At 39.0% G+C, this 26,166-nt stretch overlaps 2 protein-coding genes across 2 annotated transcripts; one reads left to right on the top strand and one right to left on the bottom strand.

Moving 5' to 3' along the window:
• The first annotated feature begins 1,502 nt into the window (after nucleotides 1–1,502).
• Nucleotides 1,503–20,888, top strand: pals1b (protein associated with LIN7 1, MAGUK p55 family member b). Its single transcript, XM_080882474.1, has 14 exons — nucleotides 1,503–1,710; nucleotides 4,413–4,894; nucleotides 6,903–7,111; nucleotides 9,789–9,866; nucleotides 12,602–12,721; nucleotides 13,566–13,727; nucleotides 14,966–15,043; nucleotides 15,136–15,319; nucleotides 16,712–16,780; nucleotides 16,864–16,935; nucleotides 17,497–17,658; nucleotides 18,070–18,272; nucleotides 18,540–18,650; nucleotides 19,720–20,888. Exons 2-14 carry the CDS (start codon nucleotides 4,567–4,569, stop codon nucleotides 19,894–19,896), a joined length of 1,953 nt encoding a protein of 650 aa, XP_080738600.1. The 5' UTR covers nucleotides 1,503–1,710; nucleotides 4,413–4,566; the 3' UTR covers nucleotides 19,897–20,888.
• Nucleotides 20,889–21,537: 649 nt separating this feature from the next.
• Nucleotides 21,538–26,145, bottom strand: atp6v1d (ATPase H+ transporting V1 subunit D). The gene is made up of 9 exons (XM_080883502.1): nucleotides 25,915–26,145; nucleotides 23,957–24,074; nucleotides 23,591–23,670; nucleotides 23,434–23,501; nucleotides 23,306–23,350; nucleotides 23,104–23,207; nucleotides 22,652–22,718; nucleotides 22,455–22,533; nucleotides 21,538–22,233 (listed from the first exon to the last, which is right to left on the bottom strand). The coding sequence occupies exons 1-9, from the start codon at nucleotides 25,953–25,955 to the stop codon at nucleotides 22,089–22,091; spliced, it is 747 nt and encodes a 248-aa protein (XP_080739628.1). The 5' UTR covers nucleotides 25,956–26,145; the 3' UTR covers nucleotides 21,538–22,088.
• Between the last annotated feature and the right edge of the window lie 21 nt (nucleotides 26,146–26,166).

Genomic DNA, 26,166 nt, shown 5'->3' with positions numbered 1-26,166 from the left:
AGTACGGCTAGAAAAGGCAGCTCCTGGCTTCAGTGGAGATATTTCTTAGGCAGCTTGAGATTAGACAGTTTCTCTTCTTCTCAGCAAGGTAAAATGACAGTAGATCCAATTAGCTTGCAATGAATAATAGTACTGTGACAAGAACTTAGTTAAAGTCATCAGTGTGGATGTGTGTAAAATGTGTTGAATGTAAGAGGATAAGAGTGAAGATGACGGCAGGAATAATGGCGCTTTCTTCATACCCTCAAGTGCAATGACTGTGTTTATTCATTAGAAGATATACATAAGTGTCTAGTTTTTGTAAATACATTCAACTAAATTAGGCCATTTAGATTAAAAAAACAAATGAAAGGATTTATGATCAGTCAAAGCCTCTCTGAAGATACTAAGTTGTTGTTTGAACCTTTTGAAAAAGCTTATAGAAAGTAATATTATTATTAGGAGGAGAATAAGGCAGTCCTCCAAGTGTGATGCAGCTTCCTCTGTGATCTTCAGTCATAATTTTATACACGCTTCCTTAAAATTCACTGTGATATTTTGTGATCTGTGGATGTGCTGTCATTAATTCCGTTTTATACTACTTTATACTTTGGAGGTAATTATGCCACTTTTACTTCACTAAAATAAAGACAGGTTAATTTACAGTTAGCTTGGACTTTTAGAGCACATTTTCAAGAAATGTAGTCACAAAATAAATTATATAGCGCTTAGAACTAACTTGACTTTTACAGGCTGCGGCATTAAAGTAACGCTCACACGCTAGTCTGCGAAGAATCATATGAATGATGTTTCATATGTACTCACACCCGCTGGTCACTTTTTTTTAGCTACATCTGTTCAGTTTCTTGTTTATGCAAATATCGTATTACTCAATCACATGGGAGAAACCACATTTAGGCATTTAGACGTGGTCAAGCCTGCTGAGGTTAAAACCTTGTATAGGATTGGGCAAGAAATGAAGCATTATTTGCGAGTTTCCAATACGAATTTGGAAGAATTTAAAAATACAGTGCTCTAAAGGATATTTTCTCAAAGTGAGTGTTTTCTGAAACTATCCAGTTTTATTTCTGTTTATATTCTAAAGGGTTTCACTTTTTTTTCATTTATAGTGTGAATTATTAAAAATAAATGCATTTCTTTCCCTAACTGTTGACATTTTGTGATCTATCATGTGATTAAAAGATATTGATCTTATCTTTAATGTAAGAACAAAATGAAACAGTAATTTAGAACCTTGCTTTTCTGTCATGCAGTCTGCACATTTGCACACAAGTTGTATGTATAAACACAGCATTTCAGCAAAGAAAACAAAATTAACCTTATTGTTGATTCCACGACTTTTAACAGGGATTTTATGGGGGAAATTTTCACTCTTACTCACTGCGTCACTGATCTAATCGGCTTCAAGTACATGGTGCAGTTCGGCAGATTGGGGGTCATCGCGTGCCTGACAGGGAGGGGGCGCTGTGGGGCGCAAGTGTTGCCACGGAGACGACTCAAAACAACAAGCGCAGTTCCACAGCAATGGCCACAAGTGTTCCCGACTGTGCCCGGACAAAACTCACAGCAGCGGCTGAACATGGTTCTGTGAAGACCGGGAGACACGTCTTCCTTATCCTGCTCGTACTTGTGTGAACAAATCACACGTTTTCTGAGCGACGGACAGTAAAATAATACGAAAATCTCATCCACTTCGCTCTTTTTAAAGCGGTAAGTACACCGAGTTTGTTGCGGGACAGTTACCGTTAAGCTACGCAGTTAGCGGTACCATGCTACTAAGCTAAGTTCCTTGCTATTGTTACGTTAGCTGATTAAAAATCCAATTTTACACTTTTAAATTAGGACCGCTGCTTATTCTAAGCGGATGTGGTACTGCTTTGTAGAAATGTGCTGCTACTTTTTAAAAGTTGTACGAAGCTACAAATTAATGTTTCAACCCAATAAGTAATATTTAGACACTAACTCCTTACAATTTGCCTGTTCCAGCTATCATGTCATATTTATCATATTCATATTTTCAGTGAATTATGGATACTATGAACTGAAACTCATTTATTTTATTTTATTTCTACCTTTGTTACTAACAAGACAGTTGGTGTCTCATTGGGAATAGAAAGTAAATTACAAGTGCTTTAAGATTCACTGTGCAAATTTTAAAGTTACCAATTAACTAAGAAGCATTTTTGTGTCTTTATTTGCCTTTATTAGACATTTCACAGTATCTACTGTTATGCTGGAATGGTACAAGCCCATTTCCCATGTTTACTAGTTATTATGAAATCATTTGTAAGGCCATATAAAGAGAAACTGGCCGAGAAAAAGCATGCCAGTGTAGGGTGCTATCCGCATTTTACAGTGAGTTGTAATACCTTATCCTCGGAGCAGGCTTTAACACTTTTGTTGCAAAATTATTATGTGCACCATGTTCACTTGACAAACATTTTTCAGGACTTTTAAACTGCTCTCAGTAAGTAAATGACATACATGACAAATATTCCAGGACTTGCTCAAAGCTAATTTCGGGGTGATAAGTTTAATGGAGCCATAGTCTGAAAAACTAGGAATTCAGGGTGATTCACGATAACGTTTCCTATTTATTTGTGTGTGGTCATGGGATGTCCTCCTTCATGATGTTATTTTGTAAGGGTTTTATATGTTTGGTGTTCCACTGTCACCTAAATCTTTTAGTAGGTAGGTGAGCTGATTTGAGCCATTTATCGCTGTCTAATTTGGCATCAGTATTTATTTTCCCAGAAATATTTAATCCCTTGAGCAAATATCTAACTGGAACCAGTTTTTTTTTGTTTGTATTGTCTTACTTGCTTATGTTTAGGTGGGTGGGTGAGTGGGTCTGTGTGCGTGTGTGCACATTCATGCTCAGTCTTCCACACAGGTATCCTGTCCCCTCCCAGCATATTCCCACTTCTGCTGTGGCCACCAAGCTAGGATGAGATCCCATGCTTAATTAAGCCCTTGGGAACAGATGGTACGCTGGCAGTCTTTGCTGTTTGTCAGCAGTACATCGCCACTCTAAACACAGCTAAATGCTTCCATGAGGGAGGGTTTTGAGAGACAAGACTGCCAGCCGTAATTAGCTTTGAGAAGTAGGTAAAAGGGGGGGGGAGGGGGGATTGCCATGTAGTGATGGGTGACATGAGTATATGACTTACTACAAAAGAGAGGTGGCATTCAGCAACAGTTTTTGTTTATATTTATTTTATTGTTGCATGTAAAGGTTGTCTTAACTGCAAAGCCTTTGCAATAAGGTCAGGTGAAAGCTTTCAAAATCAAGCTTTTAATCCTGAAATGTATTTAAGCCATAGCTGGTTGTATTAGCTATTCCACAATATGGTATTTACACAAACACATTATGTAAGAAATGAAGACATGGTTTTGGCTTTCTACATGTCCTGTTATAAAACACTTTCACTACTCACTTATTGAAAGTTTTTTGGGGGGTTTTCTCATGAATTGACCAAAGCTTCATGTCTGCTGTACTACCAGAATCAAATGAATGCATGTTACGTCCTTAAAAGTAAATAAAGTAGCAGTTACTATATACATGTATGTAATCGAATAATGGGCACCCATACATACAATAGAGTTGATTAAGTTTTTCAGGTGAGCAATTAGGGATAAGTGTAAACAAGAAAATGGCTGGATGGAGCTGCACTCAAGGGATTTTAATTGACTAAGGTTAAAAAGCCTTTCCTGTTAGGAGTTAGATTAGTGGTGAGACTGATGAGAGGACGTGGGAGCCGGTGCTGGCACTGATCAACAGGCAACACAAAGTCTCAGCATGACTGAAATTTTGCAATGTGAGTCATTTGAGACATTAAAGAACTTCAACATGACAAGTCTAGGCTGCTGAAACATCACAGATTCAGTATGAGGTTTACATGCCTGAGCAAGTTTTTTAGTAACACAGTTATTCAGGTTCAGACGACAACTTCTGAAACTGCTACTTAGTAGTAGCAGAAAACAGTCCTATAACATATTCGCTTTACTGCAAAGTTAAGGTGAAGGGAAAACAATTTGAGAAACTAAGTAGGAAATCTTTGCATATTTAGTTTGAAAATAGGTCTAAATGATAAATTAATATTAAATAGTGTGTTTAAATCATAGTTTATATTACATGATCATAGACTACATTAATAAGGCTTGCAAATGTTTCTATGGGTGTATTTTATTTCAAGTGTGAACAAATAAATGCTGAGAGCATATAACAACAACAACAAGAAACAAATCATTTATTTATAAATTAAGTGACACTCTTTTTAATTTACAATCTGTAAAATTATAGAAAAAGTAAATGTGCTGGCAGCAAAGACCTCAAAGATATTTTAGAATTAAGCATGTAAACACTTAGAGGAAGTGTTTTAAACCTTTGAAACTTTCTGTTTGACTTTCAGGATGACAAATTACAGAAAAAGGGAAAAGGACTACATCTTCCACTGCTTCAGTATGGCCCCTGAGTTGAGCAGTCTCAGCATCAGTCCCTCCTAACACTCCAGCAGATCTCAGGAAACACTGGAGTGCTTTGAGCGGTACACTGCTGCAGCAGGGATGATCACATCCCATATGAACGGTTATGTGCAAGAGGCCTCAGGCCTGATCAAGAGCCACAGGGAGAGGGCCGTGGACTGTCCAGGGGATGAAAGCAGCCTTGTCAAATCTCCACAGTGCAGTGCCCACATGGAGAGGATCCAGCATTACCAAGAGGAGCTGAGAAAAAGGAGGGAAGAGGACAGCAGGTTGAAGCATGAAATTGACCTCAACTCTTCCCTAAGGCTCAAGAAGCTGTCGCAGAACCCTAAAGTGGGCATTGACAATCCCACCTTTGAGGGAAAGGAAAAGGCCACCAAAGACACATGTTCCCTGGATTCTGTAGTCGGTGAGTTAACAGGTGTGAAGTGAGAGATTGCAGTGAGGAAGACATGCCTGAAAGAATGGGATGTATGCATACTTAAGAAAAAATTTGGTAAAACAGAAAGAGTCAAACTAGTGACTAAACAGTGAAAGGGTAAATTGAAAGATGTTACTAAAGATGGTTGGTTTGGTGTCACTGATGTCCAGTTTCCACTGATTAGTTGAACCTATCCATCCATTCTCTTCCACTTATCCATTTCAGGGTTGCAGGGTACCTATCCCAGCTACCATAGGGTGCGTGATTAGCTGAACCCAGCACAAAATTCATCATCATTATCATCATCATCATTTATTTATATAGCACTTTAAAAATACACCTGGTAGACCAAAGTGCTGTACAATACAAATATAAATATAGTACCGGTAATAAAATAACAGAAACCAGAAATAGCAATAAAATTAATAAAAAAATAAAAAATTCAGCATTCCAGGAAAAAAAATGTTGTTAGAAGAAGAGTGGATAAACTTTCTTTTTCTTTTTTAACAGCCCTCTGTATCTTTAGCACCATTATTTACATCCATACAATATTGATTGTAAATAAGGTTAGCACGTTGTTAAAGCAGGCCATACAAAAGGCGTCATACGTTTTGTTAAGAGCACACCACTATGGATCAACATGTTTTTTGTTTGTTTATGTTGAAAAAAGTGTCTTTGTTATATTTTCTATACAGTTTAAGATCATTTAAGGTCATCAGTATATAGCTAGGATGCACTCAGTGATCATGATTTATGTAGTATGAGCCTTATTTTAGTGGGTAAAATACAAATTGTTAAAGTCATTTTTTTCAGCCCATACTCTAATGTATTTATAACAACAACAACAACAGTAGTAATAATAATAATGATAATAAAAAAATTTTTTATCACAGCTGGACAGAAACAGTGTGATTTTTCTGGGAAGTAACTTTTACCGGGTCTTCAGGGTCTTATCTTTTTTTTTTTCACAGACAGTCCCTGTGTACCTTGACCCGTCTAAGACTTTGGTTTGACAGAGCTTTGCTGTGGTATAATAAAATACACACAATATTCTGTAGGATTAGTTAAAAGTTTCTATTATTTCTTTACTATATAAATACTTCAGATGATATTGGTGTCAAGCTACTTTTTAGCACGTTCAGTTATAAAAATCTAATTTCAGTCAGTAGTAAATAATAATAAACATTACTCTAGACTGTAAACTACTTCATGAACGTTGTCCAAGAAAATGTGAAGTGAAAAAAAAAAAGGATGCCACAAAATGTATTCTTACTATCTTCCATATTAAATCTCCAGTGTAAACACTGTAGCAACTACTGAACTGAAACAAAGGTTGACTAAAAATAAAGACTCATAGATAACTAGTGGCCTGGGAGCAAATTTCTGGACCTCCACAGCAAGATGTCTAATTATTGTTTTGATTTTTGCTCCCAAATGTTTTCTTATGCCATGACTCCTGAAGATTGCACTGCTAATCTTAAAATTTTCTACCTTCTTTTTATATTTTCATTGCACTGAAAGTAAACAACTATTCATTTAGCAGAAGCATACTATGTACAGTATGCGTGGTGGCTTTGCAGCAGAGGTGGCTATTACCTTTGAAAGCAGTGGAGCAAAATCAGCTCTAGTTCCACTAAAATTAAAGTAATTATGCCTCTGAAAATGAAAATATTTTGTACATGACTTAGAAATAACATGTTTTAAGAGCAACAGACAGCTTGTGTGCTGCAGTACTAAGGTTGTAGATCTATGTGTGATATAGCTAGAGATTACCCTGGGCCAAATACAGAATGTGCTAGTGGAAAACTTTGATATACAGGTATAAGACTTAGAATTTAATTGCAGTAAGAAGCTATGCTGCCAGAAAAGTAAACCTAGAAGACAAACAATGAGGAAAATTTTAAACTTAAAGGACTAAAAGCTAAAGTCCTGACTTTTCCTCGGCATTGCCTCTGTACTATTGTTCCCCTACTCACTGTCTGTGATTCTTTCTCAGAGCTGGAGGAGTTGCTGCAGACTCTGAAGTGGGTGCAGCACTGCTTGACTGATGCTCAGAGCCAGCAGGATGTGGAGCTTATAACGCAGCTCCTCACTAAGGAAGACTTCAGGACTGCCTATTCAATATACAGCGCTGTGTCTCAGCAGATGAGTAGAGTCAGTCCCACCTCCCCCCTTACATCACAAGCTCAAGACCTCTGCCTGGAGGTATGTGGGATGATCATTTTCTAGTTGTTTGTTACGGCTGAAACATTGGCAATACTATGTATACAAATATACAATACTATATTTGCAGATGAAGCTGTTCACAGTCTTGCGTTGAGAATAATGAAGCCCTCACTTTAATTATTTGAACCACGTCACAAAACCAGTTTTGTACCTCATTAGTCCAAGGGTGGCCTCTGCAGAGGTTGCATTTTATGCATAAAGGCAAAAAGGCACTCGGGCTGCAATTCCTAATTCCTTGGACCCTTTCAGTTTATATTTGCTTTCAAAGCGCATATGTGAGTAAAGCAACTGAGCAAACTCAGTGAAGCGTGAAAAATCTTTGCTCGAGGTGATGATTAATTCAACAAAGCTGCCCAAAAGACAGCCATGCCAGTCTGAATAATTATGAAATGTAAATTGTCTTGCGGTTAACAAGGTGAGTCAAAACAAAAATGAGGGATATGTGAGATCCAGGTTGCGCATAAAAATTGAGTGAGCTGCCAACAAAAGAGATTCAAGAACGTTAATATGACAATTAGGTTGAAAAGTGGATGATATGACAGGGAAATAAAGGAGGAAGGTGTATTTCAGGTTATTTGTAAATATAAAAAATAATGAGTGTTTTTTAACTAATTTTTTTTATTTTTGATACCTTTCATCGGGTAGTTGCTGTTTTCTATTTAAATAACAGTTTACAGTGCCTGCAGAGCTGCAGTACAGAAGGTGACAGAGAGCAACAAACCAATTCAATCTTTAGGTTTGAGTAGGTGGTAATCTGCCACACCTGAATTCCTTGTTGACAAAACACCAGCTGGTCTCTGCTGAAGCAAAGCAGCAGTAATTGATTTGTGTCCCAGCAGAACTGAGCCTCTGCACACAGTGTTCAAAATAGAGCCTGTCACACAGAACAGACCTTGTAGAAAGACTGAAATTCTGATGTGGTTTGCCATGAAACACATAGAAGCTCTGTATATCTGTGGCAAGTTACACCCACAATAGGCACTTCATTAGGATTAGTGTCAACTTGTGATAGGTGTAACATGAAAGAATGTAATGGAGACTTTTCAGGACATCGTTCAGTGTGATGTTTAGCTGATGGCTAGATGTGTAATAGTACAACTTGTGTCAACAAAACAGACTGTGAGCTGTGTAGAGTTCATTCAAAGGCCAGCAAGCAGCACTGCAACAGAATTGCTATTCCAGTCATGACAGGAGTGGTTTGAAGATAAAGAGGCTGGGTGTGATGATCTGTTTTGCCTCACGCACACAGCACATTGTCTTCCCTTCCCTTTCTTGTGTACAGTAAATCAGTGTGCGCACCCATCCGCCGGGCCAGCTCCCGAAGCGCTTATCAGTGCATTAAAGTTTGAGCTGCAGCATGTCTAAACTAAGTGGCTGTTCTGTGTGACACTCACTTTGACCACTGGGTAAACTAATCTCTCGGCAGCCCTTGATGCTGGCTGAGCAGTGCAGCGCACTGCGGGAAGGAAGCCAGGATCTGGGCAGCCAGAAAAAGAAACTCCAGCAGCTTACAGCAGCGTGGGCCGCGGCGCCGCACCACTAAGGGGGGGGGAGGGAAAGTGCGTCACCTTGTTAGTGAGAGCTTTGATTAGTGTAACGGATGAACTAAGCTCCAAATAAGAGAAGAAGGGGAAGAAACAGGCTGGAAATCGACCAGAATTTTGACATGCTGCCGTTCAGATCGGGGATTTTCCAGTCCCCAGTGCTTGTTAAATTTGGTGAAACACAAAGTTCGCACATTATAAACACAGGATGAAACTTGCATTTAACAAGACTGTATGTAGAGCAGTTTTCTGCACGGAATTCGAACTCCTGCTGTGAGTTACATGAGCGGTTCCAAATTAACTCTGTGTGAGGGACCTATGTTTGTGTGCACTTTGAAAGATATACTTTTTTCCCCCCAAATGTTTGGAAATTCTTGTGTTATACATAGATCACTTCAAAAATGTTATTTGTCTTGCAGTTTTCTTGGAAAACGTTTCTTCCATGCCACAGGCTTGTTACCAGAATGTGCCACTAGCATGGTTTTTATGGTGTACGTGGGTTTAGGATGGGAACAGTTTAGCATCTAAACTTCATATAGATATTTACAGTATGTACGTTTTGGTACCCAGACAGCAAAACAAGTGAGGGTCACAAGATGAAAGAGCTACATTTGTAAAATATGATACAACAGGGCAGATTCAGAAAATAATGTCCATGACAATGGTGATAAAGTCATTAGTTGAAACCTTTCATGCACATTTTACTTATATATTATTCATCATAGCGTTCTACTCCTATGCATAAAAAGTTAGACCCCTTAGCTGTACAGTAAGGAGAAGACCATGGAACTATCAAGTGTTTGCTTTCAGATGTTAAAGTGTGAAAGAAGAACTAACCTTGTAAAGTTAGTAAATAGGATACATAATTATCCTTGAGGTCTACATTTGATATCTGTTAATTTGATAAAGGGGGATTTAACTTTCTAATTTTACTTGGATTCTTGTGACTTATTAGATGACTTAAAAGTCATGTTATAAAAGATTAAGAGGTTGATTGTCCCTATTGTGTTAAACGTTTTTAATTAGCCGTTGACAGTTTGTTCTGACTTGATGCACTGTTTATAGCTCTTGACAGAATTATTTTACTGTGGTGTGTCTCTGTTTCTCTTCAGGTACAGAAGATTCTCCAGTCCAGCCAACATAAGGAGGGTTTAGAGCTCAGAGCTCTGCTCACCAATCCTCATCTCCAGGTCAGAGATCAGCCTCCCAGCCATGACCTCTCCTTACCCGCAATTTTATTATAAGGCAGCACCATTGAGGCTGAGAAAGCTTGCAGAACCTTTTGGGCCAACTCATTTATTTAGTTAATATTCTGATAATTGCACAACTGGAAATATAATTAATGTTTTACTGGACTCTTTCCAAAAGGCTAATTGTTTTTCTTGCACCTTCCACTAGGATGTCAGAGGTCCTAGTGGAAGTATAGAATATGCCAATAAACCATAAGACTTGGCTGCCTACCAGCTCAGAGACAGTTGGACAGTTTTACATCTCTGTTGCTGTCATGTGCACTTTATTAGAAGGTGAAATAGGGCCCTTTCTCTTGAATGAAAGATATAGAGGTCAGGCTCTCCATCATTACAGCCACAGGGTTATGAAATGGATGGAATTTACTGTTTTGATCAAGGACACTTGGCCAGGGCGGATGGTTATTAAAGACCTTAAATCCTCTATGACATATTAATTCTAAAACTCTTATTTTTAGGTGTTATTCAGGTTGTGTGTGTGTCAGGCTTTTTTTCAAGATCAACTTGTTCCTCAAGCAGTTTAAATTAGCCATTTGGTGTGTTGTTCATCCACCTCCTTTAAATTAATTTTTTTAATGAAATTATTTTTTTAATAAAGGTTGTGAAAAATTAGGTTTGTTATGCTAGTTTATTTTTTACACATTTTTACTGAGCACAACCATAAGTTTTAATATAGATGTGTAGTGTTGTTGAAGCAGTAGTGTTTTGGTGAGCTTTCCTGCAAGGAGTACAAACACTGAGCTCAAGCTTTAGCACTTTATGCTCATGTGTCCAAACACTCCCTCCTCCGGTCTGTTCAAGTTGCAGAATATACCATCACTTTCTTTGACATGTCAGTCCTGCCCATCTCCACTCCCACCTGTTTTGAGCCATTCACCAACCCAGTATCCATATGTAGTCTCCAGCGGGGTATTTACTCATCAATCATATTTGCAGGGAGGGATGAGCTCAGAAATTAGATGCCAGCCTCTAACTATGTTTTGCCGCTGTAATAAATCATTTTAAACTGGAGTTGTCTCACTGAAATTAGCACTAATGATGTCAGACAAATTGAATTTGTTTAAAAAAAAAAAAAAGGACCATTCTGGCCCATGCCTACTTGTTATGGAGGGACACTTAAAATTTAAACTTAAATGTGGCAATATGACTTTAGGTATATGTAATTTGTAAATTGGTGAAATGTTATATCTGTCCTTAAATTACGCATATGTAATTTTGAGCAACCTTCTTGTCGGACTGCTTAAAGAGCTTTTTTGTCCACTGTTTGTGACATGGCTACAGTTCAACATAACGAGGTCCGACTTGTCCGTAACCCGTGTAGTAATGACCTGACAGTACACTGCCAAAGGCTGCTGCTGGCCTAGCTGACCAACTGGACAATTAAGATGCTCCTCTCTCATGTGCTGCTTTTTGCATCTTTACAGAAACATTAGCATTGCAGTAGACAAAGGCCACTCCCACAGCTCTGTTTTAAAAGAAAAACAAAATAAAAAAACATTACACGCTTCATTTTGGGTAACCCCTGCAGCATTACATTGGGAGTTTTTGTTTTAAAAAAAATTGGTGTGTCAACGTGAAAAGAACAACAGAAAATGCATTTATTTGATGTTGCGTGACACTCTGCCTTTGTCAGTTTAGACTAAAGTGACTCCTCTGTAGGAAAAAATGAAGTCACATTATCAGGCTGTCATCGTCTATTAGCGAGGCACTAAGGTGAGAAAAGACCCCAGGTGCGTTACTCTGCTATGATTTTTATGGTTGAGGGTCTTGACAGGGGAGCGCCACGGGGTCTGATGTTTGACCCAGATGACCATGTGAAGCATCGCAATCTCCCACCCCCAATGTCGGTTAACCCCTCCACTGAGTTGGAACCGTGTAGCCGGCAGGGGCAGAGTGATGAGATGTGAGTCTGCCTTGTGGCACAGAAATTGGAACAGATTATGTTTGTTTCTCTGCAGGGAGCAGAGGCTCACATGAGTCACCCTGTAGTACAGGTAAACGGCTTCATGTGAAAAACTAATAGAGACATGTGAGAGACGAGCAGGGCCCCCTCAAGTCCCCTTGTCTCCCTCTCATTGTTTTCTGGGACACCGTTTCCTCGGGAGCAGTCCAGCCAAAGGTGTTTGATGATTGATGGCCGTGCATTTTGACTCCTAAATGCAGGGGAGAGTAAGACGGATTGCGTGTATGCCAAAGCTTAGCCCGGCCTCTGCTCTCTCAGGTCCCCTCTGCTGCAGGATAGAGAAACTAATTTGGACCGACGGTTATTAATCGTGGGGTACCGAGCGCTTGTCACATTAAATGAAGTGAAGGAGCAATATCTGTATTATTTCTGGCTTAGAGGTGGGTTTGCAGACTGGTCTTGTTAAAAAAGATTGGGTGGCAGGATGCTTCTGCTTGCAGGTGCATGTCAAAGGGGTCTGGAAACTTGTTTGGTATCACTTCGTCTTTCATCATTTTACATTAAAAAATCACAGCCGTGAAGAATTTGATTAAAACCGTATAAGATTTATGATCATTTTATTTCCCATGTCAACTGCTATAGAACGCAGCATCCTTTGTTTCTCCTCAAGTCCTCATTTATTCCTTTCACACTTTATTTTTGTTCATTACATGTTTGTATATTTCTGCATGATCATACTCTTTCTCTACAATATATGTGTGTGTTTGCATTGCAGGCACTGATGCAGGCCCATGACAGCGTGGCAGTGCAGGAAATGGCAGAGGAAAGTGTGACCCAGTACCTCGGAGAGACGGTTAAATTAGTGCGGCTGGAGAAGGCCAGAGACACTCCACTGGTGAGATGTCATCAATTTTTTTAGGTTGTATCTGCAAAGAAAGAATAAGAAACATGGTAACAAGGATAGTCAATCATAATTTATTGCAACACAACCCATAAAAATTAGCTATGTCATAAAAATGCCTCACCTGATTTCATTTTTGCTAGTGTTCCTTCAAGATTATCTCGTCGTATGTCTCTGCGCTGCTTCTTACTTTGAGTTCACTGTCTGAAAGTCTCATTCTGACCAGTTGCACATGTGCATCTGTGATTTCATCATGGATTGTAAACTGCTTACTTTCAGTAGCGTACATCAGCTTCTCTGTCAACCTGACCCTACTTCATCAGTAGAGAAGAGAACAGATACCAGACGGTAGTTTTCAGTTGAGCCTACAATACCACTCCCAAAGGTGGCTCATCATGTTAGGAATGCAAGCAAGGTATACTAATCCTTTTAATATTAAATGTAGAGTTGTACTTTAACATCCTTTGGCCTCCGAGGGAGAATAGTTAGCAGAAATTACTTAAGTCATGTCTTCATGCACCAGTACATAGTCATCATTAACTACCTGCCCTAGCGCCCACATATGTTTCTCCTTTGACTCTGGTTTCCTGTGAAATGAGGATGGAATTGGAAGGGTTGTTGCATTCAAACTGTGGAGGAGAATGAATCCCTGTCAGCCTGAGTGTCCCATATCCAATGGGAATGAATTGGAAATGAAAGTGGTGGTCGCATTTCTTTGTATTCACACCCGTTCCTCTCCTTGTGTCTTCAGACTTGTGTCTTTGCTCAATGTAAGGTCTTTTTCTTGTTATGCCATCTGTACAAACTTTGTAAGTGTGTGTCTGTGCGTGGTCATCAGGGTGCAACAGTACGTAATGACATGGACAGTGTGGTGGTGAGCCGTGTTGTAAAGGGCGGAGCAGCAGAGCGGAGTGGCCTCCTCAGTGAAGGAGATGAGATCCTGGAGATCAACGGGATTTCTATCCGTGGGAAACACGTCAATGAAGTCCACGACTTGCTGGTAATTTCAAGTGCTCTTTTATTTTTCATAGCAGTTTGTTTTGTTTTAATAATGGCACAAAGTATTTCAATACGGTGACATGAAAAACTATTTGTCCCATTTCTGATTTCTTTTTTTAAATATTTGTCCCCCATAAATGTTAAATTAATCTTAAACGTCAGCTCATCAAACAGATTTTAAGATCAAAAGTTAATCCAAGTAAGGATTACTAAGTGTGGCTGAATTAAAATAATTCTGCAAAGAAGAAAAGGCAGAAATTCCTCCACAGCAATGTGACTTATTGCCAGTTATTGATTACAGTTCTTGCTGCCAAGGGTGCCGCAACCAGTTAATAAGTGGGCAGATTTTATTTCCCTTAATAAATTAAATAATCAAAAATAAAAACTGCAGTTTGTATTTCTTCAGGTTATCTTTGACTACTATTAACCCTTTAAAGCCAAGCGGATCATATTTGATACATGTGTTTTTGTGAGTTTTTGAGACTTCTACATCATCAGTGTGACTTTTTTTTACCCCAAAAGATGATAGAAATTGCATGACACACTTTTAATTACTAAATTGCGAAAATATTATTTATGTAGCAAATGTTCTTCAAATTAAAACTCACATATGCAGATTTGATATATTTTTATATATTTTGTCTAAAGATTCAACAAACACTCCATTATCAAAAAATTAAAGATTTCTGACAGGTCTCTCATGATTCAGGTTTTAAGGGGTTAAATTTGTTTGATGATCTGAAACATGTAAGTGTGACAAATATGCAAAACAAACCCTAAGAAATCAAGAAGGGGACAAATACTTTTTCATGTTGTAATGAACATTCAGATTGCTGCTGCCTGGACACTTTGTTTGTAACTTTAATGTCACAAAGGGCATCGGGATATATATATAAAACAGGTATCTTACTTGAGATGCTGGTTGCAGTAGGTTTCACTCACAGAGAATATAACTTTAAAAAATGATTATTTCTAAATTGAAATAATAAATGAATATTTCTAAAAGAGTTTTAACATATAATTCTTATTAATAGATAAAATAATGTTACTGCTAAAAAAAATGTTGTTTAGGCAAATTGAATTTCAAGCTGTCATTTAAAAAAGATATGCAAATAATAGTTGTTTGAACTAAGTGTGCTCTCAGAATATAAAATCCATCTCCTAAATTACAAGTAAATGAATAATGACTCTTCATATTCCTGTTGTGTTCAATTTTTTTGCAATTCATGTTTTCCACAGCAACAAATGCATGGCACTCTGACCTTCCTCCTCATCCCCAGCTCTCAGATTAAACCTGCCCTGCACAGACAGACTGTGGTAAGTATCTTACAGTATGTGGCCGTATGTGCGTGAGATGGCCTGTCTGCATGCGTGCAAGAGTCCTTCACAATGTAAAACCCTGCCCTCAGATGCACGTACGAGCGTACTTTGACTACGACCCGTCTGATGACCCCTTCGTGCCGTGTCGAGAGCTGGGCCTGTCCTTCCAGAAGGGAGATATACTCCATGTCATCAGCCAGGATGACTCCAACTGGTGGCAAGCCTACAGGGATGGAGATGAGGAAAACCAGCCCCTGGCTGGACTCATTCCAGGTAGAAGTCAGACCGGAGCTGAATTTCATTATGAAGTTTATTGCTTAACAAGGACAAATAATAACAGCAAGGACATAATGCTGCATAATATTTACAAATACATATAGTTGTGATGTCATACACACAGCATGGAGTAATAAAAGACATATAACTATATTAAAAAAACCCCACATCGTATTATATTTTAAAATATACATGCTGTTTTTTAATACCTTTTGCAATGTACAAGGCTCAAATGTGTAAGAGGAGGAGCAGTAAAATGTTATTTAATGTTAAGCTCCTGTTTTGGTATGAGTAGCTCTTTTTATTTATTCTTTTCTCTTTCCCCTCACACCCCAACCATCCGTGGCAGATGGCTGCCCCTCCCTGAGCCTGGTCCTGTTGGGGGTTTCTTCCTGTTAAGAGGGGGGTTTTTCCTTTCCACCATCGCAAAGTGCTTACTCATAGAGAACGTTTAATTGTTGGGGTTTTCTCCAGAATACTGTAGGGTCTTTGTCTTACAGTATAAAGCACACCGAAGCTTTGTTGTTGTTGTACTTTGGCGCTATATAAATAAAACTTAATTGAATTGTATTTATTTTTGTGGTCAGGTTAAACCGTCGGTCAGTAAGCACAAACAAAATGCTACGTGGAAATGTGTACATTAAGATATGAAATTATATAACTTGGGTAGATTTGTTGATTATTAATCATTACTAGATGTACTGAGTATCATCTATAATGGAAAAGCAACACAAAAAACTGGAGCCCGTATATGGATATATGCAAAGCGAATACTATTTGTGGGGTTACACACTTAAAATTGCCAGAAAGAATAACTGTGACACTGCCTGTAGCGTACACACATAATTAATTCACATCGTGGTAACAACTTTCCAAAATGGCATATTTCTGAGAGATGATACATGAAATAAAATCTTTAATAATTAATGCATGGGCTACATAGGAGAGCTTCTTATAAAATAATGATAAGCCAGTAATGTGCTCGACCCCTTCTAGTAACTGGAAACCCAGTCTCAGAAGAGTACTTGAAAGTGACTAATAGCTAATCTGGCACTACTACCCTGGCAGGAATCAGCATCCATCTGGCACGTCAAGCAGATTAAAGCAAACACCTGAGAATTATTTGTGATTACTTTCTGACCTAGGCCTTGTTGTGGTGGGACGAAAGAGAGGGTTAAGCACTGGAAATGGAAAGCGGGCCATCTTTTTGTCTCCCCCTCTTTAGGTAGAGAAAGAAAAACAATAGTAGGCTTGCAAAAGCTTAGGATTTGTAATATTGGTGGTTTCTGGCCACGTAGTAATCGTCCAGTCTAGGCACAAATAATGTTCCAGTATAATAGAATTTATATAAATTACTAATAACTGTCTGTACGTTCTCTTTTTTTTTAGGTAAGAGCTTCCAGCAACAGAGAGAGACATTAAAGAAAACTCTAACAGACAGAAGTCGAGAGCAGCAAGGTAAGACGAAGTTAACGTGCTCAGCGTGTTTTAACAGTCTTGTGATAATTTGCCTTTTAAAGCAAATTTCTTTGTAATAACAGGGAAGAATTGGTACCCAAAGAAGAGTAAGAAACAGAGGAAGAAGAGCACGTCACAGTCCAGCAAAAGTACAGGTAAGGCTTTCTTCTCTTGTGTCGCTCTTCAGTGGTTTGAGCAATAATCCCATTTAAAAGTGGGCTCTGGTTACAGTCTTAACCCAGTGTCGCTCTGTCTTTGTCACACGTGAAAGACCACTTCCACACCAGAGCTGACACGTCTCGTCTTTCTCACTTCAGCTTGATCAGACTTGGTGTGTCTCCGGTCAGATTAGTCCTACCCTCACAGACAGGATCAGAGGGCGCACGAACAGGTGACCAGCAGGTGCCTAAATGGCTTGGAGGAACCTGTGCTGTGATTGGCTCACACATAGAAACACAAATATTCACTAAGTAGCACACATACTGTTCTAATGAACCTGATCCACGGCTAAAAGTGGCAGACTGTGAGCCATGAGGGTCAGATATGAAGCACTATGGAAAAAAAACTTTACTCAAACACAGTAAATTTATTGAACTCTTAATCCCATGCATCTTTCTATCCTCCACAGAGAGGTCACAGGTCAGCCCAAGAGCTCAAAGTAATTTGGTATGTAGGTCAGGGATGTTTCAATAACCCCTCCCACGCTGTCTCCTCAGACTACGATGACATCCTGACCTATGAGGAGATGTCGCTCTATCACCAGCCTGCCAACCGCAAACGCCCCATAGCTCTGATCGGCCCAACAAACAGCGGTCACGATGAGCTGCGCCGGAGGCTTCTTTCCATCGAACCTGAGAAGTTTGCTGTCGCTGTTCCACGTAAGTCTCCACTTGGTCAAAGCAACAGAGCCCAGAGCGAGGCGACGTGAAATGTTAAACACAGACCTCAGATGATGAGCGGAACGTGTTTCTGGTGTTCAGTAAAGAAGTGAAACCATTTAACTTATCACATAATGCACAACTGTTTGTCACACAGATAAATTAAAAAAAAAAATAGTAATAAAAAAAAAATTTAAAAAAAATATACATGTGTATATATATATATATATATATATATATATATATATATATATATATATATATATATATATATATATATATGTATATATATGTATGTATATATGTATATATATATGTATATATATATATATGTATATATATATATATATATAGACAACTTAAAGCTCAGAAAATGTAAAACAGTTATATCTGTCCTTCTTAACGGCTCAGATACAACCAGGAGCCCGAGGATACATGAGCGGAATGGGCGCGAGTACCATTTTGTAACCCGTTCTGCATTTGAAGCCGACTTGGCAACGGGAAAGTTCATTGAATCGGGGGAGTACGAGAAGAACTTGTATGGCACCAGCACAGACTCCGTCCGACACGTCATCAACTCTGGACGCATCTGTCTGCTCTGCCTACACACAAGGGTAAGAGACCTCGTTACTGTCCAGACACTAACATGTTAATTACAAAGCCTGTTAGATCCTTCCTCATCTGTGATCTTAACCACTGTGGCCCTGCCAGAACATAATGACCCCCTTTCATTTCCTCAACATAAGTCTTAATCCTGTCTAAGCCTGATCAAAGCTGAAATAACACATTTGAAGACACCATATTTAATCTGTTTTTTTCCCCTTGTGTTGCTCTTTCCATTCATTTTGTTTCTTTGTGCCTTGATTTTTTTCTTCTGTCAGTCACTGCGAGTCCTGAGATCCTCCAACCTTAAGCCATATGTGATCTTCATAGCTCCTCCTTCTCAGGAGCGACTACGCACCCTGCTGGCCACAGAGGGGAAAACACCAAAGGTAAACGCTGACCAGCTCAGAAAAGAAAACATAGTTCAGGCAGAGCAGGGAATGACCATTATTTACTCACATATATTGCATAAAAACTGGTCTCTAACTCACAGAATCGCCATGAGATAGTAAAACTAGAGGCAAGATGCACACAAACCAAACAAAAGTGAAATTGTGTGTAAACACAAAGGCAGAAAGGGGCATTGTTTCATCAGTCATGGAGAGCAGTACATAGTCCTGTTTATAAATTGCATACACTGTTAGCTCAATTCCCAATCCCAGCTTTAGTCATGAATTAATCTGGGTAATTTTGCTTGTGAAAAAAGACTCTTTAGACCATAAACTCTTAGACAAAACTGTGACTGAAGAAGTAGAGAGAAGGAAAGGTGTTTGGTTTAATGGTCTCAGAAACAACCAAGCCCACACAAACACTTTGCGACTGTTTGTCTGTGAAAAGCGCTTAATTAATAAATAAATTTTACTCACTTTACTAAATAAAATGACATCATCACATCATCGGCTTTTCAAAAGTCTGTCAGCACAGCACCGGTCTTTGAAGTAGTGCTGGCCAAGATGATGATATAAAAATAAAAATAAAAAATGGATCAAAAAACAAAAACAAGATCTCATCCTTTTCATTTATGCGTTAACTTATAGAGAGAAAAGAATTTATAGCATCACCCGAAGAGAAAGGCAAATCAGTTTTATTATTTTATGAAGAACAAAAGGTGATTCCATAATAAAAAAAATGCCTTTTTTAATTATTTTAAATTTTATCACACTATTTTTGACTTGAACTTCATAACAGACTTACTCTTAAAAAAAAATGTGTGTACACATGGTGTGAAGTACACATGACACATTCTTATAGATCGCAGTTAATATGTGGGGAAAAGTCCCAGGCACGTTTTTTATGTGTGTACACCGTTGTTTAAATGTATTGGATCCCAATTTAGATATAAAAATCAGTAAATAAACATTGCCTCTGTTCATGAAGACTGCTCTTGAGAATGAAGACACGTGATAATAAGAGTCACTACTGCAGTTTCTTGAACTGATGTCCATGTCCTGTGCACAGCCGGACATGCTGAAGGAGGTCATTGAAAAGGCCCGCGAGATGGAGCAAAATTTCAGCCACTACTTTGATGCAACCATCTTGAACGTGGATCCAGACCAGGCTTTCCACGAGCTGCGCAGGATGATAGATAAACTGGACACTGAGCCGCAGTGGGTGCCCACGTCCTGGCTGTGTTAGAGGTCACTGTGTCCCAGCACCATGAGTCGAAGGACGTAAACAGAAGACTGGAGAGTGAAAAACGAACCAGGGACGGTTGGTAAACTGTCACTGGAATTTGACTTGCACATTTTCCTCGATTGTAGAGGAGGTGATCGTTACAGGGATGGACTCAATTTTAATCTTTGATTTTGTTGTTGGTGTGCGTGTGTCTGTTGGTGATTTTTGTTTCTCTGTTGATCTCAGTTTTATGCAAAGTCATTTATCAACAAAATAGAACCATTTCTATTCTATGCTTAATAGTTATTTATAACTGTACATACATATTTTCTAGACCAAAGGATCAAGTGTTTTACTGTTACAGTTTGTGTGTGGGAGTCTTTATATGTTGGTTTTTAATTGACTCCCTAATGAAGCAGCAGATCAGAAACTCTTTAGGTACCAAACAGAAGAGAAGCATCAGTGCTTTTTGCAGGGCACCGTCTTCCACTCAGAAGTGCAGGAGAGAGATCTGCTGTAATCTGCACAGTTTGGAGTTACTTCCATTGTCAGTATTTGATTTTGTGTCTCATTTTATGATTTTACGCTGTGATAACAAACCACTGTAGCTGGTTGTCGTTACAAACAGTAATGCTGCTAAGTACGGCCGAGTTTCTGGTTTTGTTTTTTTTTTGTTTTTCTATCAGTATTGATAAGAGCAGTTAGTGTGATTCCAACAAATACTGTATTGATTCTTTGCAGTTCATTTGCAAATTCATAAGCACAATTTTGTGCTCATGAATTGTTAATAAAATAAAACACATGTGAACAAGTCACATATTTTGTCTGGCTTTTATATCAAAGAGAAGGTTTTCTTTTTATCTTTTCTGTAGTTCTGAGTTTCCATTTCAGTTCAGATTCCAGGTTTGGTGGTTTGAGTTTAGCTTTTAATGTTTGAGAATTTTTAGGTTTTGTTTTCAGTGTTAGTTTTATTTTTTTATATGGTTATATTTGGGTATTTGTCAGGACAAGTTAACAATAAAAACCCTGAAAACCATCAATTTCACACCCGAGCCTCAACTCTCGCCGCCTGATACCTGTTACTAGTCTGTGGCCCTGCGGTTGGGGAGCGCTGGTCTAAACCACTAGCTACTTGTCAGAGCCAAGGTATGCAGAAGAGCATCTCCGAATGCACAATTGAACCTTGAAGCAGATGGGTGACAGCAGTAGACTATCAAACCGGCTGCAGCTAAGAACAGGAAGCAATAACCATGTCCATCAAGGCCATCAGGCACGTTTACAAAACAAATTTGACCAAACTGGCAAAAGACTTATCAGCATGCTAGAGTTTTTTTTCTTTCATAAGTTTAGATTGCAGTTAAAAACATTTTTCAACACAGTGTTAATGTGTCTAAATCTACTGTGGTGCCACTCTTGCCAGAGCCACTGGGTAACTAACATAAGTTCCTTATTCAGTTTCTCCTCTCACTTAAATGGGATGTATCCAATAGTGAGAACACCTCTGAAATGGATCTCCTTTGAAAAAAGATAACATTTAATTTTGCTTAAACACAGTATAATTTGCACTTGATTAAAGGTTTTGAAGCAGTCTCTTAGCAGTCTTCACATATGGAACTTAAAATGTTTTCCCTTCAGTGGGGAAAAAAGAAATTCAATCAGTGGTTGAATATTTAGAACATCTTTATTTGGATGAAGTGTTGGGCTGTTTTGACTTGCACATCACATTTTACAACAGGGTCACATTGGGGCTTCTGGTGAAATGGTAAACAGCCTGCAGTGAGGTAACAGGAACCGCACGATATGAAGTGAGCAGCAGGACGGGTCTCCACGGCGCACACTCGCACCCTCTGAAATCCACAACCACTTTAAGCTGTACAGCATGCAATGCCTCTATATATGATAAAACTTGAATATCTACAAGGTGATCGGTCACCCGGGACGCTTCTTTATCATCACTTGCACACCATGTGTAAACATATTCATTGTAATATTTGCTTAATTTGTTAGAGACTGCTTTGGTCTCACTTGTGTATTATACCGAACAGCACTTTGATCCCTGTACACATCTGGAAACACTCAGAACTAATCATCACGACGTGGACACAAAAAAAGAAACAAACAACTTTCATCGCTGACGTAAAGACACGCAGACGTGGCCAGAGAGGCACAGAATAAATAAAAGGATTAGTGAAGTCGGTGGCCTGTAATGTTCCTCACTCAAACAGCAGATCTTCATCCGCCTCCTCTGTCAGCATGTTGGCGGGCTCAGCGATGGGTCCCAGAGCAGCTAAACGGGCGGCTATTTCCAACTCCGTCCTTTCCCTTAGCTGCTTCTTCTTCTCTTGGATCTTCTTCAGTCTGGCAAAGCAGAGAACATTCTGTGTTATAACCAAAAGTTGAGGATTGGGCAGTCTGGTTTTGGACTTAAGTTGCTGGGGTAGTGACAGAATGAATTCGGAGCTGTGGACAGCCAGTTGGAACAAGAATATCTAATAAACATGCAAAAGATGCCTCCTGATAAGTTTTTTTTTAGGTTTATGCACTAAAACCTTCACGAGGCAGACAGAAAACATCATCACCTGTAAAACTCCTCTCGCTCCCTCTCATCCAGCTCTGTGATGATGTAGGTGAGGGTGCGATCAATCCTGGGAATAATCACTGCAAAGCGGATTCAAAATTATTTTACCTGCACCAACCCTTTTTTTTTTATTTAAAAAATTAATTAATAAATAAATGTATTAATAAAAGGTTGCAGTTGAATGTTAAGTGTGTTTACCGTGCTCGATGGCGTTCACACGGCGGTTGGTGATCTTTATGGCTTCATCCAGAGTGACAAAAGATGTCTGCAAACCAAAATTGAGCAATTTTTTCCACTTAAACTTCAGCTTTTCTAGAGTATAGATTACATTTTATCTGCATCTTTAATCCACACAGGCTCAGTGTACGAATGTATCCTTTGTGGTAATGTTGTAGTGATATGCCACACAGCAGGAATACACAAACTATAGCGGGAGACGCTACCCCTTTGTTTTCACGAGTTGTTTTGGTCATTTAGGATGTGAGCCTTTGATTATACACTCACATTGTGCACAGTTACATTTGAGATCATCAATACAATTTTAGTTTCAATGAGGGACGTTACATTGTGCTTTTTTCAATGATAATACCACTGGGGGGAAAAAACCCTAACTATAAAGCATGCTTTTAATATGTAACAGCGCCTCCTACCTGTAAGGAGGCCAACTCCACAAGCAGCTCCACAGCTCTGGCATAGTTCCTCTTCAACCTCGAGAGCTGCTCTCCTCCTCTCGCCAAACCGGTGAGCTCATAACCTGACAGACACAAACACATCGTGGGGTGAGCGCTCTCTGCGATTCCCTTCAAACCCGATGTAGAGTTACACCAAACTCAGACGTGTGACTGGACTTACTGTCTCCGCCTTCTTGGTAGTGTTCGAATACTGGAAGGGTGACACCTAAAAGAAGAAAAGCAGCAGATATTTTAAACAAAACAAAACAAAAAATGATTAAAAATGAGAAAATATTTTTTGATGCTAACCTGCCACATTATCTTTCTTGGCTCTGACCTTCACCTGGGCTTTGTTAACATTCTGGATTACAGTTGTGCTGTAGGCCAAAAACAACAGATGGAAGTTGCTTGTGTATCTGCACCAGAACACATCATCACGTCGCTGACACGTTATTCTCATTCTTACCTGAAGTCTCCTGCAGCAAATTTAGCTTCAGCCAAAGAGAAGGCAGCCTCCCTCATCACCTCTCCCATCTTGGTTTTAGTCTAAAAGTATAAATAAACACACTTTTGGGAAACATGTAGCTGAAAGCCTTCAGGAAGATTTTATTTCATGAGGTTTTGATTCAGACTGGCTGTAATTTGTTAGTTTATAACAATGAAGGTACCCAATTAATTACTATAGAAACACCTCTTAGTATCAGATTAATTGAGCATTATCATGAGCTACAGCCTCCAACCAAAGATCATGATGTATGAATAAAGTATTTGTTGCATCATCGGTTCTTTTGACCACATTAGGACCAAAAACGAAGGCTCATTTTAAACTGACTTCAATAATTTTGCGAAGGATCTGACGGAAGCGCATGGAGAGGGCATCGGACTTCTTTTTGAGCAGGTTGCGGCCGGTCTGTGCTCCCTTCAGCCGAGCCTTCATGATGGTCTGAGCCCTGCAAATCCAGAGAAAACCCACATATTTTTAACACTATTTGAATCAGATGGTTAAATTAGGGGTAAAATGACACAACCAAGTTTCATTCATTTCATCTCCTTGTCATGTTTTCACTCAGACCTTAGGCCATCCCAAGGTCTCTGTCTCTCTTCTCTGGTAGTTGATACCCTCACCCCAGTTTTTTTTTTTTTTTTTTTTTTTTTTTAAACCGGCAGATTTTCCTCTTTTCTCTCTCGACCTCTATGCTTGTTAAAGCTCTTTTTTTAAAAATGGATTTGCTTCTTATTTTCCCCATTTCATATACTGGTTCAATGGGTCATCTCTGAAGGACAGGAACAGCCTTAATAGCATTATTAAAGTCTTATACTCCAAGAGTACCAAGTCCAAAGAAACGTGTAGTTCAGAAAGAAAAGGGTCTTATTAATCAAGGTGGCCACATTCTCTCTAGTGAGTTTATTTCAATGCCCTCAGGTCAGGGCTATCCTGCGCCCATGAAGCGGAAAAAACCCCACTACTGAAACTCCTCTGTTCCCTCTTCTACCAGGCTACTAAATGCTAATTGTCAAGAGTAGTAGTTTGTTCTGGAGCACCAGTGTGGTTCACTGGTTTTAGCAGGAAAACCTGTATATTATAGGGCTATAGTGTGGAGGCCTGGGTTGTAATTCATCCAGCCATTTGCTATCTTACCTTAAAAATGAATAAGTAGTAGTATCTGTTCGTCTCTTTCATCTAGCTAATATATAAGTCCATGTGTTGTAGTTCTGGTGGGAGACCTTACAATGAGCTGCTGACAAGTTGAATTTTATCTGCTAAATGGCTAAGTAGTTGTAACTCACTTGTCATTGACTGTTCATTGACTTTTCATTTAAATTATCATGACTGATAACTTTCAATTTAAATAAAGGCTGAATAAGATTTTCCAAATCAGAATCTTTCCCCAGCTCTTTCCAGACTTGAGCAGGTGACTCATATGCTGCCTTAGGCCTGTGTTGGAATTTAACATGGCTCCATAGTGTAAAGGTTAGAGATCCCTGGAGTAAGACCAGTTAAATATGGGGATCCATCTTCTGTGGATCCATCTTTGTGAATAAGGGAGCAGCCGAAAATATACAGCCATCAACATTCAAGCCCACTTTTGTGTCACATTACTCACAGATTGTTACATGTTAGATTGTTAACGATGTCATCCTGATCGTCTATAATATAAATTTACTTTTGTTGCTCTATGCTGTACAACATCTGCTGAATCCCTTCCCATCATGGAAGAGAGATCCCATTAATTTTCCTGAGATTTCTTCTGTTTTTCACCATTTCAGAATTTTAGAAATTTTCAAAAATTTCAGATTTTTTTTCAGGAGATCTTATCTGATCCAAGAGTCTACGGACAGAAGGTGTCACATGCTGTGATTTGTGTAATAGCGTTATTTTTAAAACAAGGTAAGGAACAACACAATCTGCACCACTCCTCTACATACATAGCTCACTGATATTTGCACCCAGGACCTGATAAAAGGGTCAAACCTCGGTGTTTTACAGTTTCAGTAGTCCTAAATGTAATATAACTGGAAGCAGGTGAAATTAGATTAAAATGAAGTCTCTCCGACTGACAGCTCACACTTGGATAATGTTAGAAATATCACATGACAGCAGCAGGATTCTTCCTCTTTTAAACGGTAACCTTGGCACAAAACAAAACGGCGATCCCTGCTTTTCAAATGCATGCAGAAAATTATCCACAACTTTCATATATAAAAGCAAATATGTCAACAAAACAGTGGTATATGAGCTTTAACGAAGCTACATTGCTTTAGCAACTAGCCATCGCACAAGCTGCTTACATTCTGGAGGGGAATATGTCGATCCTGTCTTTTCCAGACATCTTTCCGTTTTTTGTCGATTACTGAGATTTTCAGTTCACTCCCGCTTCCCTAAATCAACACTACAACTTTAGCTCGAATCCTGAATTATTAATCTAGACATATAACAGCTAAAATCTTGCTCTTCGTGTAGGATTAGAAGAGCAGATCGAGTTGACGGTCGTGATCTTGTCGGCGATGATCAGCTGGCCCTCCGCGTCATGTGACCAAAGA

This window comes from Rhamphochromis sp. 'chilingali' (assembly GCF_963969265.1).
Source record: "Rhamphochromis sp. 'chilingali' genome assembly, chromosome: 5".
Classification (NCBI taxonomy): Eukaryota; Metazoa; Chordata; class Actinopteri; order Cichliformes; family Cichlidae; genus Rhamphochromis; species Rhamphochromis sp. 'chilingali'.
This window is presented reverse-complemented; position numbering and strand designations above follow the sequence as displayed.

What these genes read in the sequence shown, in the direction of transcription:
- atp6v1d (XM_080883502.1), bottom strand. Translation starts at nt 25,955, where the DNA reads ATGTCTGGAAAAGACAGGATCGACATATTCCCCTCCAGAAT. An exon ending in GACATATTCCCCTCCAGAAT is followed by an intron (nt 24,075 to 25,914) that starts GTAAGCAGCTTG and finishes CTGGATTTGCAG; the next exon opens with GGCTCAGACCATCATGAAGG. An exon ending in CAAGAAAGATAATGTGGCAG is followed by an intron (nt 23,351 to 23,433) that starts GTTAGCATCAAA and finishes TTCTTCTTTTAG; the next exon opens with GTGTCACCCTTCCAGTATTC.
- pals1b (XM_080882474.1), top strand. Translation starts at nt 4,567, where the DNA reads ATGATCACATCCCATATGAACGGTTATGTGCAAGAGGCCTCAGGCCTG. An exon ending in TTCCCTGGATTCTGTAGTCG is followed by an intron (nt 4,895 to 6,902) that starts GTGAGTTAACAG and finishes ATTCTTTCTCAG; the next exon opens with AGCTGGAGGAGTTGCTGCAG. An exon ending in CAGAAGTCGAGAGCAGCAAG is followed by an intron (nt 16,781 to 16,863) that starts GTAAGACGAAGT and finishes TTGTAATAACAG; the next exon opens with GGAAGAATTGGTACCCAAAG.